The sequence below is a fragment of the Protopterus annectens genome, chromosome 17.part0 (genome assembly GCF_019279795.1).
Source record: "Protopterus annectens isolate FY-2018-M chromosome 17.part0, PAN1.0, whole genome shotgun sequence".
NCBI lineage: Eukaryota > Metazoa > Chordata > Ceratodontiformes > Protopteridae > Protopterus > Protopterus annectens.
Window position 1 is genome coordinate 509,850,783 of NC_056751.1, and position 25,545 is coordinate 509,876,327.

Sequence of the window (25,545 nt, forward strand, 5' to 3'; positions counted from 1 at the left end):
TAGTGCAGACTATGTACAAGGACCCAGTGAATCAACTACAGTGTTCAGCCTCACACAGGAGTTCCCAGTGGGAGTGGGTGTACACCAGGGTTCAGCTCTGAGCCCACTGCTGTTCACACTGGCGATGGACTACAGTAGCAAACAGGCTGGAGGGGACAGATCAACATAGTATGCAGACGATGTGGCATTACAAGAAGACTCTGAGCAAGAACTTCAGAAAAGGAGAGGGAAATAAAATGCAAAAACTGAAGGCACACGGGATGAAACTAAGCACAGATGAGACAGTGGTAATGGCAGCAAATTGGGGAAATCAGAAGAAGCTGAGAATTGAGATGGAAGGGAAGACAGTGGAACAGGTAAATAGCTTCAGCTATCTGAGAAGGGTGGTTGAGGAAAAGGGGAGTCTGAATGATGAGGTCAAAGCTGGAATCGGAGGGGCTGCAACCAACTGGCATAGAGTCTTGGGTATAGTATATGACAGAAGAATGCCAAAGAAGCTGAAAAGTAAGGCGCACAGGACAGTGGTGCGACCAGTACTACTGTATGGTATAGAAACCTGAGCAATAAAGACAGAGCAGAAGAAGAAGAAGCTATAGGTGATGGAAATTAAGTGCCTAAGAAGGGTGGTAGAATGCACACTGTGGGAAAGACAAAGAAATGAGGACATAAGAGCAGAAGCCAAAGTAGCTCCAATTGCAGAAAAGATCAAAGAACAGGTTATGGTGGTTTAGATACATGTGCAGAAAAACAGAAGACAATCTGGTGTAGAAGATTTGGGACAGACAGACAGACAGAAGGTAAAAGGAAATGAGGACGTCCAGAAAAGAGGTGGATGGAGTGTGTGAAAGAAGATCTGCGACAGTCAAGCATGAGTGTCAAAGAAGGCAGAAGTGTGACAATGAATCGAGAGAGATGGCAACAATTAACACGATACCCTGACCCCATGTAGAAAAATGGGAAAAAAGGGTGCTGAAGATGATGATAAATGGTTAAGGTGTTTGCCTTACAACCACAAGGTACAGGGTTTGAGTCTCACAAGGGATAATTCGCTATGTTTAAAAAAAGGCTCGCAAGGGCAGTTAGCCTAGTACTAATCTATAAACTAATCTATGAACCTAAAAGGGGTACTTATCTGAAAGGAAGGTCCCAGGTTATCACTGATAACTTGGACAACAGGGACACATGGGTGAGCCACACTGCATTCAGGTATCAAATAACTTTAGTGCTGTCTGTCACCACCTTCTGTATACCTGAATGCTACATCAGTTTGAATAATCACAGGGTCCAAATTCTGGGGATCCTATCTTTTGTACTGATGTGTCTTCTTACCAGTGAAGTATTTTCTACTCCAACCAGGTGGGCAGTATGAGTCCCTCCCACAGGCCAGGTCTGAGGTATCTGTCTGCAGAGTCTGCATATTTTTGATGGTCACAAAGGGTATCCAAAGGAGGGCCAACATCAGCTAGAATTCTACAATTAATTACTTCTTTACAGAGAGGATCAGTAACAATGCTTTCAGCAAGGGCTGCCGGTGTCACTTCTAAGGATTCTGAGGAAGCAGTGCATATTCTCATGCAGATTTTGGACAGGGTACAAAAAGGATAGAAGCTGACAGTCATGTGGCCTTTGGAATGTTTGGCCATTCTCCTGGAAGATACACTGGTCACAAGAAAGGTGGCTTTGAAGTCAAATATTTGAGGGGAACTGCAGTTGCTGGCTCAAAAAGTGGCAACATTAACTTTTCTAACATACAGTTTAGGTCCCATGGTCACAAGATTTCTTTCTTAGCAAGTCTTAAGCATATAACACCTTTGAAAAAAATCCCAGAGTACGCAGACAGAGATAGCAGCAGAAAAAAAGAAGTTATGTCTTACCATAACGTTCCATCTGTGTTGTTCAACTTCTTTCATTCATCAATGATGGGTTCGGTTCCAATCCCTCGGAACGCAGTTGGCCAATTACCAACCTCATGCCAGCCAAAAAAACTCACAAGCTAAGTCTCTACCCATAATGCCTTTCTCCTGGTTACCTCAGATCAAGTTTGCTAAGGAAAGAAGTAAAGCCGAGGCCACTTCTACACAAGTACCTTAGTGCACCACTTAGACTCAAAGCATCCCCCAGGAGTCTTTGGAGGGGGAAGGAGGGTGGGAAGTGATGACTGAAAGATGATGAACAACACAGATGGAACTTTATGGTAAGACGTAACTTCTTTATCTGATGTTGTTAATCTTCTTTCCATTCATGACTGATGGGACAGAATCCCAAGCTACCTTGTGATGCATGTGCGGCCCTTACGGAAGAACATTCCTGAGTACCACTGAGCTGAAGGCAGCTCTCCCTCTGGAGACCAGGTCCAATTTGCAATGATTGATAAAGGTATGAAGCTTAGCCCAAGTAGATGCTGCGCAGATGTCATCCATGGATGCCCTGGAATGGAATGCTATAGCAGTTGCCATAGATCTAGTGGAGTGGGCTTTAACTTTTGGCATGGATTCATTATGGAGGGAATAGGTGAAACGTATGCAATCCCTTAGTCATTTTGATAATGTAACCTTGGAAACAGCCTCTCCCATTTTGGGTCCCGAAAAGAGGATAAAAAGCTGTTCAGATTTACGGATAGCTTTGGTCCTGTCTAGGTAAAACCTTAATTGTCTATGTCCGTCTAAGGTGTGAAGGCAATACTCTCCTCCACTGGCAAAATTTCGGAAAGAACACTGGTAGATCAATGGACTGGTTAACAGAGAATTCAGAAACAACTTTGGGAAGAAAAGATGGGTTCGTTCAAAGTGACACTCTATCTTTATGAAAGACCAGATAGGGCCTCTTGACACACAATGCCTGCAGCTCTGAAACTCTTCTGGCAGAGGCAATGGGTACCAAGAACAAAAAGATTTCCAAAACAAAAACTTTAGGTCACACTTAGCTGCAGGCTCAAAGGGCTTTTGAGTCAAAGACTAGAGGACTAAAGTAATGTTCCATGGTACTACGGGCTGTCTGAGAGGAGGCCTAAGATGAGAAGTCCCTTTGATGAAAGCTTTGCAAAGGCGTAGCGAAATAAGAGGGGTGCCATATATACCATTGTGGAAGTTGGAAATTGCCGCTAGATATACATGTACTGTAGAGGCAGAGGCTCCGTTATCAAAAAACCTATCCAAATATTGAAGCACTGCAGTAACTGGAGCCGAATATGGGTCTAGCATGTTATCCTTGGGACCAAATAGAGAACCTTTTCCATTTCTCCTGATACAGTCTTCTGGCGGATGGTTTATAAGAAGCCTGATTAATGTCTCGAACAGGTGAGGAGAGATTAGCCTGCCTGGCGATTCACGGAAGTGGAGAAACCAGGCGGTCAGCTTGAGGGTGGACAGGTGCGGGTGACTCAACCCTTGGAGGTGAGTGATCAGATCTGGTAGAGGGTTCAGAATCCACGGCAGGAATACTAGGTGAGGCCAAAGAAAGGGAAACCAAACTTGTCGAGGCCAGAATGGGGCTATGAGGATCACCTTGCATCTCAACCGAAGAGCTTTCTTTAGAAATTGTGGGATCAGAGGACTGGGATGATAGGTGTAGAGAAGTCCCGTGGGTCAATCATGGATCAGTGTGTCCCTTGGTGACATCCCCAACGGGGAAAATAGGGTGAAGTAGCTGCTGCACTTGGTGTTTGACGGGGAAGCGAAAAGATCGAAGCAAGGCTGACCTCAGTGGCTGAAGATTACAGACTCCACCTCATGGTTGAGAGACCACTCGTGGGGCATGAGGATGCATCTGCTCAGTTTGTCTGCAATCATGTTGGAGTTCCCCGAGATATGCGTTATCAGAAAGTGGTTGGCGGCTATCGCCCACTGCCAGATTCTCATGGCTTCTCGACAAAGGGGGTAGGACTTGGTTCCTCCTTGCTTGTTGATGTACCAGACCACTGACGTATTGTCTGATTGGACTGCAATTGTCCCAGAAGGGAGAGCTGCATGGAATGCCTGCAACACTAACAGCACGGCTCTCAGTTCTAGAACGATGATATGCAGGTGGGCCTCTGTGGGGGACCATGTGCCTTGGACAGTCTTTCCCTGAAAATGGCCTCCCCCACCCGATCAGGGAAGCATCCGTGGTCACAACGGTTGTGGGCTGGAAGGGTTGAAAAGGTTGGCTCCAAAGATCATCATCTGGCCTTATCCACCAAAGCAGGTCCTGCTTGCAAGAGTTGGTTATTCAAATCTTGTAATCCAGGGGATGACAGTTTGGGAACCACTGACACAGAAGGAGCCATTGCAGAATTTGCATATGAAGCTTTGCTAGAGGCACTATTGGAACTGACGCAGACATAGAACCCAGAGCTTGGAGAACTTGTCTTGCAGGGGCTAATGTTGGAGAAAGTATCACTTGGATTTGAAGCCTCAATCGTTGGAGCCTGTGAAGAGGGAGTGAGACCAGACAAGTCTGGGTATTGAACACTGCTCCAATGAACTCTATTTGTTGAGTAGGGATAAGATTTGATTTCTCCCAATTTATCGTTATTCCCAACAATTTTGCCAGAGAGTATGTTGTAGGTCAGTTACCAGAAGATGCTTGGTGGGGGTGGTAAGGAGCCAGTCTAGATTTGGAAACACCCGGAATCCTTCTAGTCTCAAGTGAGCTGTTACCACTGCCATGCACTTCATGAACACTCTGGGGGCGGTAGACAGACCGAACGACAGGGCACAGAATTGGTAATGACTGGCTCAAAGCTGGAAGCGGAGCAGACTCCTGGAGCATTTGTCCATCTTGATGTGGTAATACGCATCCCAGAGATCTATAGAGCACATCCAATCACCTTCTCTTAAAAAGGGAAAGATGGACTGAACCGTGACCATCTGGAATTTGGTTTGGGTGACAGACTTGTTTAAGCTGTTAAGATCCAAAATGGGCCTCCAGTCCCCTGTCTTTTTTTGGCACCAAAAAGAATCTAGAGTAAAATCCGGATCCATGCTGGTCTGGTGGGACTGGCTGGATGACTCTTTTTTTGAGACAGCTTTTTAATCTCTGAATCTGCTGCTTCCCTTTGACTGGGTGGCATGTTGGGATGTTTTCTTGGAAAATTTGGTTGACAATGGGGAATGGTGTAACCTCTGGTGATAATAATCTGTCACCCAACTATCGGTGATGATAGAGTGTTAGGCAGCTTGGTGCAGAGGGAAACAACTCCCAAATGCTTCCAGAGGTAAGCAATCAGGCCGCCGCCTCAGGAGCGCTGATAAGGCTGTCCAGAGAGAGAGTCCCTGGAGTCTTGGTTATGAGGACCCCCTCTGCCTCTATAGGGGCGTCTTCCAGAATTGTTATCCCCTCTGCCTCTGGGAGTATCATCACCACGTGTAGCATTGAAAGGACCCTGAAATTTCTTATGCCACATTTTCCCACTCCTCTGATTCCAGGAGAAGGTACATTGAGGGCTGGAAAATTGTAGGCCTATGGCAGACAGGGTTTTTCCATCTTGCTCGCACCTGGCTAGAGTTTCCTTCACTTTGGAGCCAAACAGGGATGAAGCTTCGATGGGAGCATTCAGAAAGGAAGACTTGAAGGGATCTGTGAGGTTACAGATGCGCATCCAGGCATGACATCTCATAACAATGCCTGAACCCGCAGCTCTAGCCACCCCTTCGGTCGCGTGTGACAGCAACCTCATGGACGAGTTAGATATTGATTCCAGGGTTGCTAGCTGCAAGGCCACTTTGTCCGTGACCTCGTTAGACAATTGTCCTGTGAGTGTCCCAGAGAGTTCGGAGATAAGGTCCCTCTGGAGCCTCGTAAAATGTGCCTGATGCAAAAACGCGCTTCCCAAGTCGGTCCACCACCCGAGACTCCCTGTTGGGCAGGTGAACAGTGGGACTTTCCTCAGCCAAGTCCTTTTTCATGGCCACCGCCACCACCATAGCATCAACTGGTAACCCTTTGGACCAGTGCGGATTCTCAAGCAGGAGGAGACAGAATTTTGCCTGGTCTCCAGGGGATCGCCTCAATGGAATCAGGGTTCTTCCACGCTCGCTGCACGATGAGCTGGACGAGTACACTGGCAGGCAGGGTAACCCAGAGGCAAAGGGTCGGGCACAAAAAGCCTGCAGGAACACAGACTCCTCAGATAAAGGGTTGGTGGGCTTCCAGTCACCTCTGTGTTTTAACATTTCCAGGATGTCTCCGAAGGAGACATCAGGAGGTGACTGTGGGGACCCTTCACCATCATCGTAATCCATATCTTCTGGTTAAGGACTCCTCAGCCGAGTTCACGTGCTTCATCTTGCACGTCTTCTTTCAAGGGGGCACCTCAGTGGGGGTCTCTGAGGAGGACTCAGAAGAGTGCATACCCTGAAAAGGGGCATCCTGCGGCTTCTCTGCCCGGTGTCCTGGGGGGTGGTATGTGACAGCTGCAGCCCAGGAGGCAAAAACTGGGACTCCAACATCATAGGAGTGCTACCAGAAGCAACAGCCCTCTCCATCGTGCGGAAGGCAGGCCTGCCCAAAGAGGGATGGGAGCCCGGAACAGAGAAAGACAACCTTGGGACAGAGGTCACACCCCGGTCTTATGAACCTGACCCCACGGATTGAGCCTCAAGCAAGATCGGCATGGACACGGCCATCAGCGCCAAGGAGGGAACCGAGGAGAATGCTGGCACCATACTCCGGGCTAACATGCCCGTCCCCCAATCCCTAGACTGCGGAAGGACTGGTTGGGCAGGAACCAAAGACCAAAGGGATAAACTCAGAGCTGGAGTGAGGTGCACCATGGGAGCCGAGGTGGTTGGTTCCAAGAACTGTCGGAACAGAAGGCTTCGGAACCGAGATGCTCAAAGGAGGAGTGTAAGATGGAGTCTGTGGATAAGGCAATCCAAGTCCAGCAGGTGGATGGGTTTTAGAAAGTGATGGAATCCCCCTGGCTACAAACAGCTGGTCCACAAGACGCACCATGTCGTGTTCCAAAAGGCTCCTGGTGGATCTAGTGGCTACTCCAGATGGGGAGTCAGGACATTCGAGAAATGGGCTATACGCTTGGCCCAGAAATGGGTCTACTGAGGGAGAGTATCGGGTCAGTGGTGCAATGTCTGCCAGCACAGAAGTCTCTAGTTTCGAGACTGGAAGCAAAGGGATCAGATCCAGTGAGGTTGGTACAACACTTGGTGCTGAAGTGGCATTCTGAGCCGAAATGGTCAGTTCCAAAATGGAAATCGAAGTCCAAGTATAAGGTGTGCCCTGAGCTGAAGTAGCTACAGGTGCCAAAGTCAAAATAGGCATAGCAAGATCTATGATCGGTGCCGGAGCCAGGTTCTGTACCAATACAGGCATCGGTATCGAAGGTTTTGATACGGTCAGAGCTGAGGAAGGCGGAACCAAAGAGGAAGATTTATGCTCAGATTATAACTTGGGGACTTTAGATTTCCCAGGTTTGCTCTGATCACCCGATGGTGAAGAAGGAACAGATTGGGATCTCTTTTTGTCCTTAGAAGGAGGGGTTGAGACCTCCCATTGCACGTATGGCCTCTGAGAAGGGAGACCTGAGTAACCCCTTCAGAATGAGTTTAGTTTTGTGCTCATTAAGAGTGTGTTGGCTGAAACTTTGACATATATCACATGGAGGCTGCACCGAAAGGTGGGCCACTCCCAAATAGTATACCCAATCATCACGCAAGTCACTGTTAGGTAACTTGCCCTTACAAGAAGTACAATGCTTAAAGCCAGAGGTTCCCTTATTAGTCGCCATTTTAATAGAAAGGACACCACAACTAACTGTATAATCCAACAATAATGAAGTTACTTGGTTCAAAAAACACAAGAAATCACAAGAAAAAAACAATATTACAACACAATGAATATGTGAAGAAAGGAAACACCTGAATAGAGATAAAAAGCTAACAGGTTAGGCAAGAGAAAGTAATACCAGCTATGGTACTGAAGAAATACCACAAGGATAATGGAAAAGGCCGTACCAACAATGGTGCTTAAGTTTACCAACGGTAACAACAGGTAGAGTGGAGGATATAGTTAGATCGAAGAAAATACACTAGAAATACTAAAGGTTTAGTAAAATATGAAGGTATCCACAAACTTGTACACAAATATCAAAAAAGATTTTACTTAGCTGAGAGCTCAGCTGAAACATGGCTTTACGGCTACGCGGCAAACAAGATCATAGGTTGGTACTAGGCTATCAGCCCTAGGGCCTATACACGCCTAGCCATATAACCAAACTATGGCCATGCATGTGAAAGTCAAACAACCAAGCACAGTGCCAAACAGAAGTACAATCTATATTTCTGAGTAGATCTAAGGTAACAGGGAGAAAGGCATTTTGGGTAGAGACTTAGCTCGAGAGTTTTTTTGGCTGGAGCAAGCTTGAAAATAGGCAGACTCTGTTCCGAGGGCTCGGAACCGAACCCTTCAGTGATGAATGGAAAGAAGCTTAACATCAGATCATGTACTTTCAGTGAAGCATAAAATAATCCTGACCTGTAAAGATCTGACAAGTATTTGCAGACAAAAAAACGAAGACTGGTTAGGGAACAGAGCCTCTTCTGTAGCACCGATGAGACTCTTTTCCATTTTTCTATGCAAAATTTCCTTATATATGATTTCCTAGTCTCCCTTAGTATAGCAGGCATGTTCTTAAAAAACGTGTGCCTAAGGAGGATGAGTGACAGTTCTTCGAAACTGTTAAGTTTATGGTCTTCAGGTTGAAGTGCATGAGTGAACCCTTGTTTTGAGTGAAGTCGTCTACATGCTGAGACAGTGAAACAGTCTACTTTCTCAACATGCTTAGTAGGAGAAAACCAGTGCTGTCTCAGCCAAAAGGGTGATTTGAGCATTTTAGCTTGTTGTCCTTTACCTTTTGTATCACCTTAAAAAGGAGAAACATGGGAGGAAAACTGCACAGAAACAGAACTTCCCCAAGTAATGGGAAAGGCATCTGTTGCCCAGGTACCCAAGTGATGGGAAAGGCATATGTTGCCCAGGTTCCTTTTGCTTGGTGTCCTGGTGCAAAAACTGGTTAGCTTGTTTTGTGGAGAAGCACCAAGGACTACTACTGGCACACCGCACCTGTGCACTACATCCAGAAGTGGGTCCCTGTTAAGCACCCACTCATAACAGCCTGTTTCTGTTCTATTCTGCTGGCCTGTCAGGAAATTCTCATAAGATGAGATGTAAGATGCCATGAAGGTCAAGCCTGGCTCCTGGGTCAAGTTCCATACCAAGCCTGCACAAGAAAGAAGAGTAGTTTTTCCCATTACTTGTTAACGTACCATGTGACAGCTGTACTCGTACGGTCTATGGATATATGCAGGGTCTCTGGTTGCCAGGTCTGTTTGAAGGATTTTATAGCTGCAATTACTGCCATCACCTCTTTTAGTCTGTTCTACATCCTCTGAATCTTCACTTTCCCTGAGTGAAAGTACCCCAAGCTATGGCCTAAAAAAGTCTGGGGTGAATAAGCAAGGCTAAATGGAACATTCTTACTAAAGTTTACTTGTTATATCAACCATGAGAAATATTTTTTGATGCAAAGCAGCAGTGGGATGAGGCACTGCAGGGAGTGGGTTCAATCAAATCCACTCCCACAGCAGGGAATTGTTTTGCTTGCACCATCTATTCTACAGGTACCACTGCAAGTTTCTCATATGATGTCTTGCCAAATTGATATTAAAAAGGTGGATGCCATGTACTGTAGGGTACTGATGAATACTTGGGCAGTAATTAGATTTTGTTATTGGAAGGAAGTGAAACCCAAGGTCAAATACTGAAAACATCATGTTCTGTGACTGGAGGAATGCCCTTGGTTTCAGAAGTGTTCCCAGAAACTAGACTTTTTAGGATGGTATCCATTATCTGGCCAGGTTCAGGAAAAGCTTCAAAGTCTGGAAGGAGGACAGGGTGAACTAAAGAGAAATCTAAATTTCGTCCCAGGAAGGGGTCTGAATATGGCAGCCTTCCATGTAAGGCTAACTATGGATGCTACTGATTCTGCAGTAAACAACTTTTGAGGCCAGATGCACTGCAAACATCCTGTGTGAAGCAGACAAAAAGGAGAAGGAAGCAAACTGACAATGTGCCCCATCTCTGAATCTCACTTACTGCTGCTGTGTTCAGGCACTGGGTATTTGAAGGGAGGCATCTTTCTGATCAAGAGTAACTATACAGGCTTGAAGGGAGAGGAGAGGCAGTAGGGCCTACAAGTTAGCAAATCTGAGCTTTGGCACTTGTAGAAATTTGTTTATCCTTGATGAGTCTAAAGCTGACTTCCAAGAGCCATTTTTTTTTCTCGAGACTAGAAACAGTTTGTAAAATGTTGTGCCATTTCCCCTGCTCTGTTACTCCCTCTATAGAACCATCTTAGAAGATCCAGTAGTATAGGTTTAATTACATGTTTTCATTCTCTAAGCACTTGGCAGATGTGTCACAGCCTTGGACTTTTAATGAAAAGGAACCGCATCCGTCTCAAAATAATTAGAAATCAGGAATCTTCAGTAATTTTACTCTCACTGTTTCAGAAACGGTCTCAGATACTCCACTATTTTTGGGTAGGGATGTGGTGGCAGGCATGGTTAAGGAGGGCGACAGGTTGGGTGGGATTTGTGGGGTATGGCAAATGAAAATTCAGTCACAGCTGTTCCTTAGAGGTTTCCCAGCACCAAGAGTACCACAGAAATCCATTTCTAATTAGCTTGCTAAGTTTTGCTTTGATTTGGCCTTTATTTTTTTTTATTTTTATTTTACATTTGTTTACCGGGATAGTCCGACTGGACACATGTCCATTTACAGCGGAAGCCAAGGGAGAAAAGCTCCATATTCAGTACAGAAAAACAAATAGTTGTACAATATGATAACAATATGATCATCTATGGACACTAGATAAAAAAAATACAACTTTCGAAACAGAAATTGATACTAGATCAGCATTATAACTAACTATAGAGACAAACAGAGACTACTTAGCAATTAATTGGTGCAAGTTTAGCATGAGTCTGCCTGACTCTGGAAGACTGGCCAAAAGTTGGGCTTTCTGCAGCAGAAATCCCAAAAGTCAGCACTAATAAAAACTTAACACACTGAACATTAAGTCATACAAAAAGTTAAAGGACTGAGGATGGACAAAGTAGCTCTTTAAGGTGACCATTGTGCTGAAGTCTCAGTCAGACTGGCAGTGTCAGTAAGGTCTCTTGCTCTTCTCCAACTGGTTCCTTAACTATTTTTTTCAGCTTTTTCATTTTCTGTGCTTGGGGTCCTTTGTCTGGGATATCTCACATTTTTTGTCACACAATGAGGGCCTTCGTACTGTAGCAGAGACTAATGTCCTGTGTGCCAGCACAAACAGCTTCTTGTATTCAAAAGACCCACAGACTTGGGCACAATCAAGAAGCATAATTTTATTAAACGTCACAAAAAGTTCATAAAGAGAGATTTCATGGCCCCTCCCCAAACAAAACAGGAAAGAATGTCATAACAGAGAGTTCTCTGGTGGAATTTGTCTTATCCAGGCACATTTATTAGTTATTTTTTTCCTGCAGACATCATAGGCCTTGGAAAAATCTGCCAGAATAAACAATATTAACTAACACAGGAGAACCAAATGAGAGAAAAAAGTTAAACTGGGGACTTATTTCTACGAAAGTTGGATGAAAGGGAAAATGAGATGTAAGGCCAACTGACCATTTCATACAGCATAAAAAAAAAAAAAAAAGAAGATAGCACCAGTTGTTCTTTTAGGTATACAGTGGCACAACACTTTGGAGTGAAGGAGGGATTGTTGAGCCTTACTCTGGGAACATCCCAAAGCTGTGATACTAAAGTAATGAGGACAACCTATGGACAAACTCCCATGGATACTGAATACTACTACATTGGTGATCCTTGTGGTGAACACCTGCATTTTAAGGACAGGAAGTTATTCTGCATTTTCTTCTTTAGCTCACCACCCACAAAATACAATTGCTTACTTAACAGCAACAGATACAACACAAGCTCACAGATTAAAACAGCTGATCTTTCAAATACACTCTATACAACAGCTTTCAAAAAATTTAAAACTTCACTCTCAAAAGTTCTGCCTAGCTTGTGAAACTTCATAATTTCTGAAATTGTTAAATCACAGATACAATCAGTTCTGTCATGTAAAGCCTTAAACTTACGTTTTCCTTTTGACCAACTGCTTACGCTCTTCTATTGTACTATCCCATGGATAGTACCTCAGTAAAAATTTCCACACTTCCTTCCGAATTCCATGGATCAAACCCTAGTAAGACAAGAGGAGAATTAAAACTATCCATCTGACAATGCTGACTTATAACAGACATGAAGACGTGTTTATATATATATATATATATATATATATATATATATATATATATATATATATATATATATATATATATTGTGATGGCACAGCTAAACTGTCTCAATTATTCTGTAACAGAATCTGCATGGCTAAGAGTAAATGCAATGTTTCTCAATCCTAACAAAAACAGCCCACAAACTCTTGTTAGGTATGGACTAGACTGACTTGGCACAGCAGCAATAAATTTAATTTTAGCATTAAAACAACAGATTATTAAGGGTCTGAAAATTTACATGTCACTACTACTGTGTACAGTGAAGGAAGCCATAGTCACATTTTGATGAAAACGGTTTTCAGTATGTTAAATTCTGGCTTGCAACAGTGTTAGTCTGCAGTTCTGCCTATAGACATACTTGTTCAGTAAGAAATAAAAAAAAAAAAAACTGTCTGAAAAGCAGATAAGTGAGACAATCAACTTTCTTTTAAAGATCAGCCCTTTTCCCCTTGTGGGGGCAAGTCCTCATGACACCAGCACTCAGGAGTTTTTGACCTTTGGACATCCAACCTTGACATAATCAACCCCATGCTTCAAACACCATGGGGAAAGGGACAGATCCTAAGCAAAGTAATATCATTCAGTAAATGCACATTTCAGGCTAGTGCAACTAGTCATGAACATGACCACTGCCCAAACAGCTAGATACAGTCTTCTTTCGACTTTTCCTGGTTAGGGGTCGCCACAGCGGATCACCTGTCTGCTCATAACTGGCAGTGGAGTTTTACGTTGTCGAGTTGCCAGCCCGGCGCCCAACCTTCCACAGAAGGCACACACACACACACACACACACACCTAGGGCCAGTTTAGAGTGTCCAATCCACCTACAGCATGTCCTTGGGATGTGGGAGGAAACCGGAGCACCCGGAGGAAACCCACGCAACCACAGGGAGGACATGCAGACTCCACACAGTAGGCACCCCAACTGAGGATCGAACCAGAGAACCTCTTGCTGTGAGGCAGCAACACTAACCGCTGCACCACCGTGGCCACCTACTCAAACAGCTAGATACCATTTTTACTTATTTATTTTAACGTTTGTTTACCAGGACAGTCTGACTGGATAGGCTGCACATTTTCAGCAGAGGCCCAGTAAGAAAAGCTCCCAACAGTACAAGAGTAACAATACAGAAATAAACACATATATATATACGAAAAATCAACAGAGAAAAGTATCTTACAGTACAAGATTGGCAAAACAAAATGGACACATACAGATATACTTAAATACATGTAAAATAGGCATGAGAGAAAATTTTCCTAGAAATTAGATTAGAAAGCAATAGATAGGAAAATAAATCCTCAACTTAAGGAATAAGGTAGTTAGGATGCAAATAAACCCTAACTCCTTTAAAGAATGACTTTAAATGAAATGGGACACTTGACAAACAAGCAAACCAGTGTATGTATGTATGTATATGCGTGTGTGCGCGTATGTAAATAAATAAATAAATTATATATATGTATATATATATATATATATATATATATATATATATATATATACACACACACACACACACACACACACACACACACACACACACACACACACATATATGGGTCTACTTCATTTGATCGAAAGACCATTTAACCTAAGCCCATTTGATCGAAAACCAGTATTCAAGGCAAATAACAGTGATGTGTCCCCCTCCCCAATGTCGTGCGACCCTGGAGTTGGTATATATAGTTAGGGGGGGTGTGGGGGGGGTGAAGCCCCTCACCTATTTCCATTTAAAATCTGTACTTTTTGTGTTGCTTTCTTCTTTTAAAGGAAACTAGGTGGGGGGCTTCGCCCCCCACACCCCCCCTTAACTACATATACCAACTCCAGGGTCACACGACATTGGGGAGGGGGACAAATCCCAGTTTTATGCCTTGAATACTGGTTTTCGATCAAATGAAATTTCGACCAAATGGGTTTAGGTCAAATGGTCTTTCGATCAAATGAAGTAGACCCATAGATATATATATATATATATATATATATATATATATATATATATATATAATATGTGTAAAAGCCTTTATGAGGTGTCTAGGATACAGTAAGATATTAGCTCTGGTGAGAGATTATCCTATGTCTAAGCAAGTACACTTCCATGAACTGGTTAAGTAGGATCGAAGAAGGATTTTAAAGTTATGTTTATTATCTCGGATCTGGATTTCTAGGGGAAGGGTATTCCATATTTTTGCAATGGCACTAGAGTACAGGGAATCACCTGAACAATTCTTGCTTTTGGATATTTCAACTAATGCTTTGTTGGAGGATCTTAGGAAACTGTTGTTAGTATAGAGATTTAGGAGGCCTTGCAGGGCTGGAGTTTTTTTTTTTTTTTTTAGGAAATTATAGGATCTGATGAGCAATTGTGAGCTGGTTATAGGTGAGTAAGTTTGGTAGTTCTAACCAGGACGGTTGTTTCAGGGCTAACCAGTGGTGGGGCCTGAATGCTGAGTCAGTAGCAAACTTTGATATTTTGTTATAACAGTTGGTTAATTTATTTAAATCTCCTTTGTTTAGGTTAGTTAGTACAGGAGAAGCATACAGCAGTGTAGAGAGTAGGTGGGTTTTTGCAATGATGGCTCTACTGTTAATGGCGAGGTAGGTCTTGCATCTATAGAGGGTGCTGGGTTTCATTCTTCCAAAAACGTCAGTATAGCAATGTTAGCTATGAAGCAGCAGAAATAGAAATAGCAAAAGCTTTCAAGACTATGAAGGAAGATAATTTCATTAAATGGTTACAGTCTGTGGAACAATTAACATTTTCTGTTGAGCAATTACAAAAATGAAGTAGAAGAAATGGCTGCTACTTTATGTTTTGGGTGAAAACGTAATAACTAATACAGGTACATGGATGGAGTTTACAAATTATTCACAGTACAGAACCAGTGTATTAAGCTATTAGCTACTATTTATTTATATTAGATTAATCTTATTTACATCAATAACTACTCTTGCTTATAACTCAATGCTAATATATGTAATGCTGCTGCATAAAGAATTCTATTACAAATCCTTTTTTTCTTTAAAACCCTGCAACAAGTACCTGCACTGCTTGCTTCGGGGCTTCATCATATCTGAAAAAATGCTTAAATCAGTTGAATGGGTTTGTTATGAACATATAACACACAAACGCAACAATAAACTAATATTCTGATGGCACTTTCACGTTCTGCTGAAAGTCTGACAACCACAAAAGTGATCTTCAGAACAGTAAGGGCAAAAGTGTAAAAACAGGTACAGTCTAAGATTGTAGTATCATGTATTATTTCCCTTATTTTAACTTATTTATTTTACTTGTGATTGTTAACCAGGTTAGTGGACTGAGCCTCAGAAGATGGTCCGACAAGAAACAGACCAGCTGACATACAATAAAAACAGACTTTTCATAAAGTAGCAATGCAGACTAACACGAAATTTGGACAATATTCCATGACTGTTTTAAGACACACACTTATAAGGATAAAATAGTAGGAATAAAACTCCTGTAAGTACTGAAGAGACGGTTGCTGCTAGAGTGCAGCATGTTTACACTTAGGCTATAATACTATTTGGGAAGGTGGCAAGAGGAGGAGAAGGAGAAAAGGGAAAAGTCAGACAACAAAGAGTACAGTTGTATAAAATCTTACCATAACAGTAGATGTCCTTCTCTTCACTGCTGCAGTATTCTTAACACATAGGATTTAGCCTGCAAGGCGTCCCAACATCCAACCAGCCTTTAGGTTGCCATAGGGTATTCCATATGTCACTAGTAGGTTCCTTGCATAACACAGAGCATAAATGGAACGTCCAGACATACCCTCCTCAGATCTGACAGCCCCAGCAGGAACACCAGTCCAAGGAAGGAAGATGTGAGCAACACATCCAGAAGAAAGGAAAAGTATCAGGGAGAAGGAGGGTTTGACTGGAAACTGCAGCAGTGCAGGGAAGGACATCTACCATTATGGCAAGATTTTACACAACTGTACTACGTCCTTCCATTTATTGCTGCAGTAATCTTAACACATGGGAGACTGCCAAAGCTTAGGAAGAACTCAAGGAGGAAGTACCAGCAGAGCTCTCAATGAACCCATGCAAAATAGCCTTTGAAAACCAGCCATATCTCAAGATATTGCATCCAGCTTGTAATGTTTGGTGAAAGTATGCACTAAAATCCAAGTGGCTGCTTCAAGGATGGAGTTAGTGTCTAACCCCTTGAAAAAAGCACCATTGGAAGCAACAGCTCTAGTGGAATGAGTCTTAACAGAATGAGGCTTTAAAAATCCACTGCCATCCCTTAAAGATCTAGAGTGAAAAGAAAAAAAAAGCTGATCAAACTTTTTAAAACTCTTACTCTTATCCAAGTAAAATCTGAGTTGTTTATGCACATCTAAGGTGTGAAGAACCCTCTCACTAGAAGACTGTGGAGAAGGGAAAAAGGTAGGCAACTGAATAGACTGATTCAAGGACAACTCATTCACCACCTTAAGCAAAATGAAGGACTGGTACACAGGGACACAATGTCCTTATGAAAAAATAAGAAAAGAGGGGTAAGTCATGAGAGCCTGAAGCTCAGACTCTCATATGGCAGAAGTAATGGGCAACAGAAGAACAGTCTTCCAGGAACAATGTCACAAGGAAGCTGAGGCAGCAGGTTCAAACTGAGCCTAAGTCAATTTCTCCAAGACAAAATTAAGATCCCAGGGAGGAAGAACAGGCTTTCTTGGAATGTCTAATATGAAGGATGCCTTTAAGAAACTGTTTAGCTTCAAATGTAGAAGCTAGAGGAGGAGAAAACAGCAGACAAGCAGAAATAACTGATAAATGAGCCTTAACCAGAGGAGTAGGCCAGTCCAGCATTGAGTAATTCAAACAAATAAGATAGAACCAAAGGAACATCCACATTAAGTGGATCTAGGCTTCCTGAACACCACCAAACTCCATTTGGATAAGTAGGACTTCCTGGTATTGGGCTTCCTGGTCTCCTGTAGGACCTTAAGCATGTCCTCAGAAAAAAGGTGTCAATGTGGAATCAAAATCCTATCACCAACAGAGTCAGCTGAAGAGTAGACAAGTGAAGATGGATAACAGATCCCTTGTCTTGAGTGAGTAGGTCCACCCTGTGAGGTAACTTGTGGTGACAGCCCTTGTCTAAGTGGAGAAGAAGAGAGAACCAACTCTGCTGTGGCCAAAAGGGAGTCAATAGCAAGATTTTTGGAGAATCCTGTTGAATCTTGGACAGGACCTTTGGAATAAGAGGAAGGGGAGGGAAGGCATATAGAAACATCCCCTTCCATGAGAATGACAGTGCATCTACCTTCCACACCAGAGGACTTTTGACCATACCACAAAACTGTGGAAGCTATCTGTTCATGGGGAGGCAAATAGATCTACATGAGGAGTACCCCCCGCTGGTGGACAATGTCAAGAAACACATCCCTGTGAAGCATCCATTCATGGGACTGAGTCAAGGACCTTCTCAGAGTGTCTGTCACTGAATTTTGAGCTGAAGGAATGAAAACTGCATGAAGGGTCAGCTTACGTTTCACTGCAAGATCCCAAACCAAGAGTGTCAACCAGCAAAGGAAGTAGGACTTCGTCCCCCCTGCTTGTTCACATACCAAAGAACTGTGGTGCTGTTTGTAAACACCTTGAGAGGTCTGTGAACACCTTGAAAGGTCCTGGGGGAGAGGAGAGGATGAAAAGTTTGCAGAGACATCAACAATGGCCTCATCTCTCTGATGCTGATCTGCTCCTTATGTTGAAGAGACCACCAAGTGCCTTGAAACTTGACAGAGCTGAGAGATGCATTCCATCCCATATCTGAGGCATCTGTGAACAACTCCTGAACTGGGAGAGGTGGACGAATAGGAAAGCCTGGATTTAGGGGAAGTTGCTGAGGCCAGCATTGCAATTCCTTCTTTAGGCAGGGTAGAAGAGGAACTAGAAAATCTAGAGGGTGCGTATGTTGTTGCCACACTGATTTTAGGAAACATTGCAATTTCCTCATGTGAAGTTTGGCTAGAGGGAACAACGGAATGGCAGATGCCATAAACCCCACAACTCTCAAATACTCCTGGCCATAATGGAGGGCAGGAGATGATAATTCTGGAAGTAAACAATGAGTATCTGCACCTTTGGAAGAAGCAGGGATGCCAACATACGCACTGTCTGTATCCTGCACCCTGAAACACCTGGTCTTGAGAAGGAGTCAGACAAAACATTTTGAAATTTATAGTGATTCCCAGGCCTTGCAGAAGAGAAAGTTCAGATTTTGCAACAAATCCTCTGGTGAGGATGCCTGGCATATGAGGTCAACCAGAAAGGGATAACCTAAACCCCTAAAGTCTGCAAAAAGCAATCACAGGTGCTAGGCATTTGGTGAATATCCTTGGGGCAGTAGAAAGGCCAAAGGGCAAAGCAGAGAACTGAAAATGCAAAGAAGCAACAGAGAAATGTAAAAATGTTCTGAAAAGGGGATAAATAGGAATGTGGAGGTAAGCATCCTTGACACCCAGAGAAATGATGAAGGCCTGAGGTAGGAGGGGAACCAAGGTTTGAAGTGAAAGCATTCGAAAGGTGGGCACCTTCAGGAAGGTGTTTAAGTGAGGGAGGTCCAGAATGGGTCTCCAAGTGTCTTCTTTTCTTGGAACCAGAAACATTCTGGAGTAAACTCCCTTCCCTCTCTGGGCAGCAGGAACTTCTTGAATGCTGTCTTGAGAATGAAGTTCCTGAATAACCTCTGGAGAAAAATGTAACTGGTCTTGATGAGGCTGAGGAATCCCCATGAAGGGAGGAAGAGATTTTCAAATCATGAATTAGCCTAGGCAAATGATGGAGAGGACCCAAGAGTCATGGGTAATGTGTGACCAGAGGAGAAGAAGAGAGAGAGACAAAGAGAAAGAAAAATGTGACAAGGAAGACCGTGGTAGTCAGACAGGTCCTGTTTTGTCAGGAAAGAGCTGCTTTTGAACAGGAGTACTCTTGAGTGGGCTTGCCTGGAGGAACTCTTATCTCTTCTCTTACTTTTTGCTGTGGTTGAAACTGGCTATTAACAAAGGCATACTTAAGAAGGATAATTCCTTTGAAACTTGGGAACAGGAGAACATAAAATGTTTCAGATCCTGCATCTCCTTAACTTTTTCCTGTAGAGACGAACAAAACTGAAGCAGCAGTACCAAACAAGCACATGCTATCCAGAGGGGCATCCACCAGCTTCTTCTTAATGTCATCAGGCAAGGTTGAAAGCATAGCCAGGAATATCTTCTCGGTACAGAACCAGAAGCTGCAGCTCTGGAAGAAGCATCTGCTGCATCATAACTGCACTTACTGGAGTGTCTTGCTACCTGAGAGGAAGTCCCCAATACAGACAAAGCAGAAGTCTTAACTTCAGAATCAGGAAGGTCAGCTAAAAGTTGGCAAGTCTGGGAAAGCAAGGCCAAGACACATTTGGTCATGTGAGTCTGACAATTAATGGCTCTGAAGGCAAGGGTGGCAGAAGTGTAAACCTTCTTGCCCAGCCTTTCTATAGTCCTACAGTCTTTGTCAGAGGGAAGAAGTTTAGTGGAAGGCAATAGTTTGGAAAGCTTATCAGAAGCCACAGAAACTACAGAGGGATTAGCAGAATGGCACTTGTATAAATGTTTACAGTCCACTGGCACCTTATAGAAATGGTCAGATTTCTTAGGGGCAGGGGGTTGAGAATCTGCAGCCTGTGAAGCAAAGGAGAAGCCATACAAAAGGCAGGCAAAACAGAAGGTAAAGCAGAGGGTTTAGGGGAATCGATCTAAAGGAACTCATAGCATCTCTTGTGCACATCAGACACCTGAGAGCAATCCCATTTGAAATACGCAATCATCTATACAATAACATCCCCAAAACAGATCTTGTTAACAGGAGAGTCTGGACTACTGGACTACTCCTTCTCCTCAGAGCCACAGTCTAAAGGAGAAGGAATGTGTGTGGAGTAGGCCAAGGAGTCCTCATAAGAATCTACCTCTTCATCCCAGGAAACCCGATCTCTAACCTTTTTGGAAGGGGAAGACGACCAAGGAGGAGCTTGAATACAGACCTTCTGAAATGGTTTCAGAGCCATAAGGGCCTTAAACAGGCTGTGATTAAAATTCTGTCAATCACTCTGTGGGTCTTTGGGAGCAGGAGATTAATGCTTTGTTTTCTGTTTCTTTGTTAAATGGACATCTGCCTTATGAAAGATAGAAAGCTGAAAGATGTAGGCCTGCACTCCACAATCGTAGTCGGCACTTCCTCCCTTACTAAGATCTGGAGAATATACCTAGACTCTTCCATAATCACAAATCGTGGTTCCCCTGGACAGCTGTGAAAGATGTCAGCACGGCCTCCAAGGAAGCGCGAGCAACTGAATCCATACTGGTCTCTGAACTGGATACAGCACATGAATCTGACTCGAACCAGGTGAAGCACTGTGCCTTTATCAACTTCGAGAGAGATCCAATAAGGGAGGCGCAGACGAAGAATCCAGCCTAGCAGTCTTGGCTTTCTTCTTCGCCGCTGGCTATACTTTAGGCCTAGAAGCATCTTCCATTGAGCCCTGAGCCACGCATTTAAGGCACTGATTTCTCTAGATAAATTTTGAGGGAGGAAAGGCGGCTTTTGAGCATTTTATGGACAAAGGCCTAACAAACACTGCAAAACATATGATTATGAGCAGCTCCCAAGCAAAATAAACACTGCTCATGGCAATCCTTAGGGGGAATTTGTCTCCTACAGCTTCATTTTCCCCTTCTGGATGACATTAATCAAAAACAAGGAAAACCACCCCAACGGGGCACTTAACTGAGCCAGGGTACACAAAAGTGCAACATAATTTTTGGCGCGGCTTTGTGCGATTTTGAGCATAGCGCAGCATCGGGCAGCTCCGCTTAATTGGGATTAAACCATTCTCGGCTCCACAAAGTCTGCTCTTCACTTTTTTCCTTAGAACTGATCTAGTTCTCATAATAAACATCCTAGTCCTACTCTAAAGCCTGGCACTTGCTCACTAAAGCAATTATATAAGTCAGCACTAAAAAATTAAAAACACTACACCCTCACAAACTCCCCTTGAGTACCTTGTTCCCCATTGGCCCTTTTTTTTCAATTATAAATAAATTCCCAATACTATTCTAGCATGTCCAAAGGTCAGTTGTCAATCTCCTCTCCGGTCCAGCTGGTGAATCTTGGAATCTTGAGGCAATGTTACAACTGCCTCATGTACACAGACAACCCTCTCCTCCTCCCAACAAATTCCAACACATGTGAGAGATGCAACCATATACCAAACTGGAGGCTAAGCTCTCTCAACTCAGTACTGGCGTAACCAGTCAGGAGTAGAAGGAAACCACACACACTACAATTCCACTCTCACATAGACCTACCACGGACAGCAAACCAAACACATAAACACACAAAAACATACTCGGAGGCTCTAAATAAAAATCTGCCTAAGCAGCAGAGACTTCCAAAGCAGACACCCAAGCAACCGCTACCCCAAAACAAAACACGTGCAACACATAGCTCACAAAGCCAGAGTGCCGAACAGTCACAGCCTTTACGGCTAAACAACACACCTGATACACTTGTAATAGGTGACTATAATCAGGCACACTGACGTCCCGCTCACCAGGCTGAACAAGGAGAAGGTCACAGTGAGCTGCCTGTCGGGCACTAGGATCCGTCACATAACACAAGCACTCAGGTCACTCCAAGGCAAGTACAAATATGACTCAGTCATTGTCCATGCTGGTGTGAATGACCGGAGACGTACTTCCCTGGACTACATGAAAAGAGACATAGAGGAGCTCTCTGAGCATGTAGCCCAGGCCGGTATGACCCTGACCTTGAGTAGCATCTTACCCTCACCAAGAATGATGCCACAATATGAAGACAAGATGATCAATTTCAACAATTGGCTTAAGTATTGGTGTCATTCAAAGGGGATCCAATGCCTGTCAGCCTGGGATGACATGCTCAACAAGCCACGATGCTTCGCTAGGGACGGCTTGCACCTGTCACCCCTGGGCTTTCGGATATTGGCAAAGGCTCTTGACAACCCCATAGTGCCTTTTTTAGGCAAGGCTCAAAAGACAAACCCACCTCCATAGGTATCACAAGGGATAAGAAACTAAGAGTAATGCTACTCAGCGCCAGAAGTCTAAACCTCAAGATGCACGCACTCAAAACTCTCCTTAGCATGGAGAACATCGATATCTGTGCAGTAACAGAAACCTGGTTCAAGGCTCCCGAGAGCACCCCAGCACTACCAGGTTATACCTCATACCATGCTTTTCGGCCCCAAAACATGGGCCGAACCACAAAAGGAGGGGGAGTATCAATATTCGTCAAAGATACCCACAGCACGAAGCATCAGAGACTATCCATGTGCAACTAACAGTAGGTAAAACTGCCTTCCAGTTTATAGCCTGCTACAGACCACCCTCCCAAACCCAGGAACCCCACTCGGCCTTCCGGAGAACACTGGAAAATATGAAGGTCTCTCCAAACACCATTATATTGGGCGACTTCAAATACCAAACAGACTGGGAGCATTACTCTAGCTCCAACACCCTAGCCCAAAGGTTCCTAGAATTTATAAACTCAAATGCTATGGAACAACTTGTTACCACTCCCACAAGAGGGGAAAACATACTGGACCTGATCATCACCAACATGGGGGCTCTATGCTCCAGACCAGAAGTGTAACCCTCACTGGTAAGATCAGACCATAAACTAATCTCACTGGATATTCACAACACGACCCCACCCCCTGCCCAGAAAACCACAGTGAAAAACTTCTCTAAAGCAAATTTCACACTCCTCAAAACCGAGGTGGAATCCTTCAAAGCCCCCGGGCCTGTGGAAAATACGGCCCAGACCGCAGAATCCTTTATAAACGCATTCTATGAACACCTTCAGGAATGCATGGATCATGCAATCCCAAATAAAACCAAGACCCAATCCTCCAAAGGCAGGCGTCCTGTCTGGTGGACCCCAGCCATAAACAAACTATACAATAGAAGGAGGAAGCTACTACATGATGGAGCAAAATCCCAAAAAGGGAAGGCATCTCTGATCAGTATTAGCAAAAAACTACGGGCACTCATAAAATCATCTAAGGCCAGCTTCGAGAGAAAAATTGCACAGGACACTAAGGATAATCACAAGGCTTTCTTTAATTATGCTAGGAACCTGGGTGGGAATTCCCAGATATGCTCAGAATTAGTCCAAAATGACAAAAAATACACCGAACCCACAGACATTGCCAACATCCTAGCTGACAGGTTCAGTGCAAACTCCCCCCCCCCCCCCAGAAGGGCAAATATCTATCCCAGCAGAGTGCTGCCCCCCTAACATCTCAGATGCTCAGGTAAGAGCCGCCCTCTCCAAAGCAAAAAACACAGCATCAATGGGACCAGACGGTGTCCCGGGCTGCGTCCTACATGAACTCCAAGAAGAGCTAAACCCAAACATAAAACTACTGTTCAATCTCAGCCTTACTACAGGATATGTACCCAAAGAGTGGCGTACAGCAACAGTGGTCCCTCTCCATAAAGGTGGTGCCTCAACGGATCCTGGAAACTATCACCCCATAAGCCTGACTAGCTTGGTCTGCAAAGCTATGGAAAGGATCATCATGGACCTCATAAATAAAGATACTGGGGACCTACAGACACTGGATCCTACCCAGTTCGGCTTTGTTAAGGGCAGATCCTGCCTCTTAAACCTGGTCGATTTCTTTGAAACAGTCACCAAGGCCATTGATGAGGGGAAGGTGGTCCACACAGCCTACCTGGTCCTCGCAAAAGCCTTCGATACAATACCCCACTCGAGCATTATAGATAAGCTCACCAGCTTAAATATACACCCCTATGTCACTAGATGGATTGCAAACTGGCTCAAGGACAGAACCCACATGGTTAGAATTGCTGGAGCCATGTCAGGCTCCAAACCAGTTACAAGTGGCGTCCCACAAGGCTCAGTCCTGGGACCTCTCTTGTTCGGTATATATTTCTCGGAGGTACACGCCAACACGGAAGGACTGTGGCTGACCAAGTTCGCAGATGACTGTAAACTAGGCGCCATAATTGACTCTCCAGCCGACACAAGCATCCTACAAAAGGGCCTCATAGAAACAGACAACTGGTGCCAGAGCCATGTCCTCAAGCTAAACGCCAAAAAGTGTATAGTCATCCCCTTTGGCAAAAACAAAGTGCCCACAAATTACCACATAGGTGGTAATCCATTAAGTACGGAAAAAGTAATTAGGGACCTGGGACCCAAGTTGATAGCAATCTCTCATTTGAAAACCACGTGGCCAAAGTGGTTAGAAAAACATTTTATATAGCCCACAAACATGAAGGGATTCACATCTAGATCAGGGGAGGTCATCATGCCTCTTTACTCATCCCTCATCAGGCCCATAATTGAGTACAATGCACCTTTTGGGATGTATCTTACCAGACACCTGTAGCAACTGGAAAGACCCCAAAAGTACCTCACCAAGAGGATCAAAGGGCTCAAACAGATGCCATATGCTGCCCGGTTAAAGAAACTCCAGCTCTACTCAGTGGCATACCGCCTGCTCAGAGGCAATCTGTGCCTGATGTATAAAGCCATGTCCAACCCGGAATTAATGGACATGCTGCACCTCAGAAAATCCAAATCCCATCGAGGCACGCGCTCGAGAGACTTGAACCTCAGCTCTGAAATAAATAGGACATGCTGGAGGGACAGATACATAACCCAGAGGCTCCCTTCACTCTGGAATAAAATCCCAGTCCAGGTTAGGCAGAGTCCCTCATTGACTCTCTTCAAGAGGAATCTTGAGTGGATGGGAGATCGTACGTTTACCCCGGGTATCACTTCTGTGTCACTGTTAGACAGAGGCACAGTATACTAACCTCGAAAAAGGGCATAGCAAAATTAATTTAAAATGGGTGGCGAAATCCAAACATACACTGGCTAGGCTTATAAATGCCTTAGGGCAGATAGCCTAGTATGAACCTATAAACCTATAATGACGACTCGAGCGATCAGACCGATGATCAAAGGATGGCATTCAGACTGGCAGCAAAAAAGTTCTGAGAAGGGTACGTCTGGATGTCCTTTTTATGTCCTAGGCTATGCGAGGAGCATACTACTGATGTACAGCATACCCTAATGGCAACCTAAAGGATTTGGTATACTGGCCGAACTTCAGAGTGC

General features: G+C 44.0%; 1 protein-coding gene across 1 annotated transcript in view; it reads right to left on the bottom strand.

Annotated features, from left to right (window-relative positions):
* Positions 1-25,545, bottom strand: part of TBC1D17 (TBC1 domain family member 17) — a 1,580,308-nt gene that overhangs the window by 682,814 nt on the left and 871,949 nt on the right. The window contains exon 9 of the mRNA XM_044059599.1: positions 12,144-12,247. Coding sequence (XP_043915534.1) covers positions 12,144-12,247 — 104 coding nt within the window. The remainder of the gene's footprint in view (positions 1-12,143; positions 12,248-25,545) is intronic.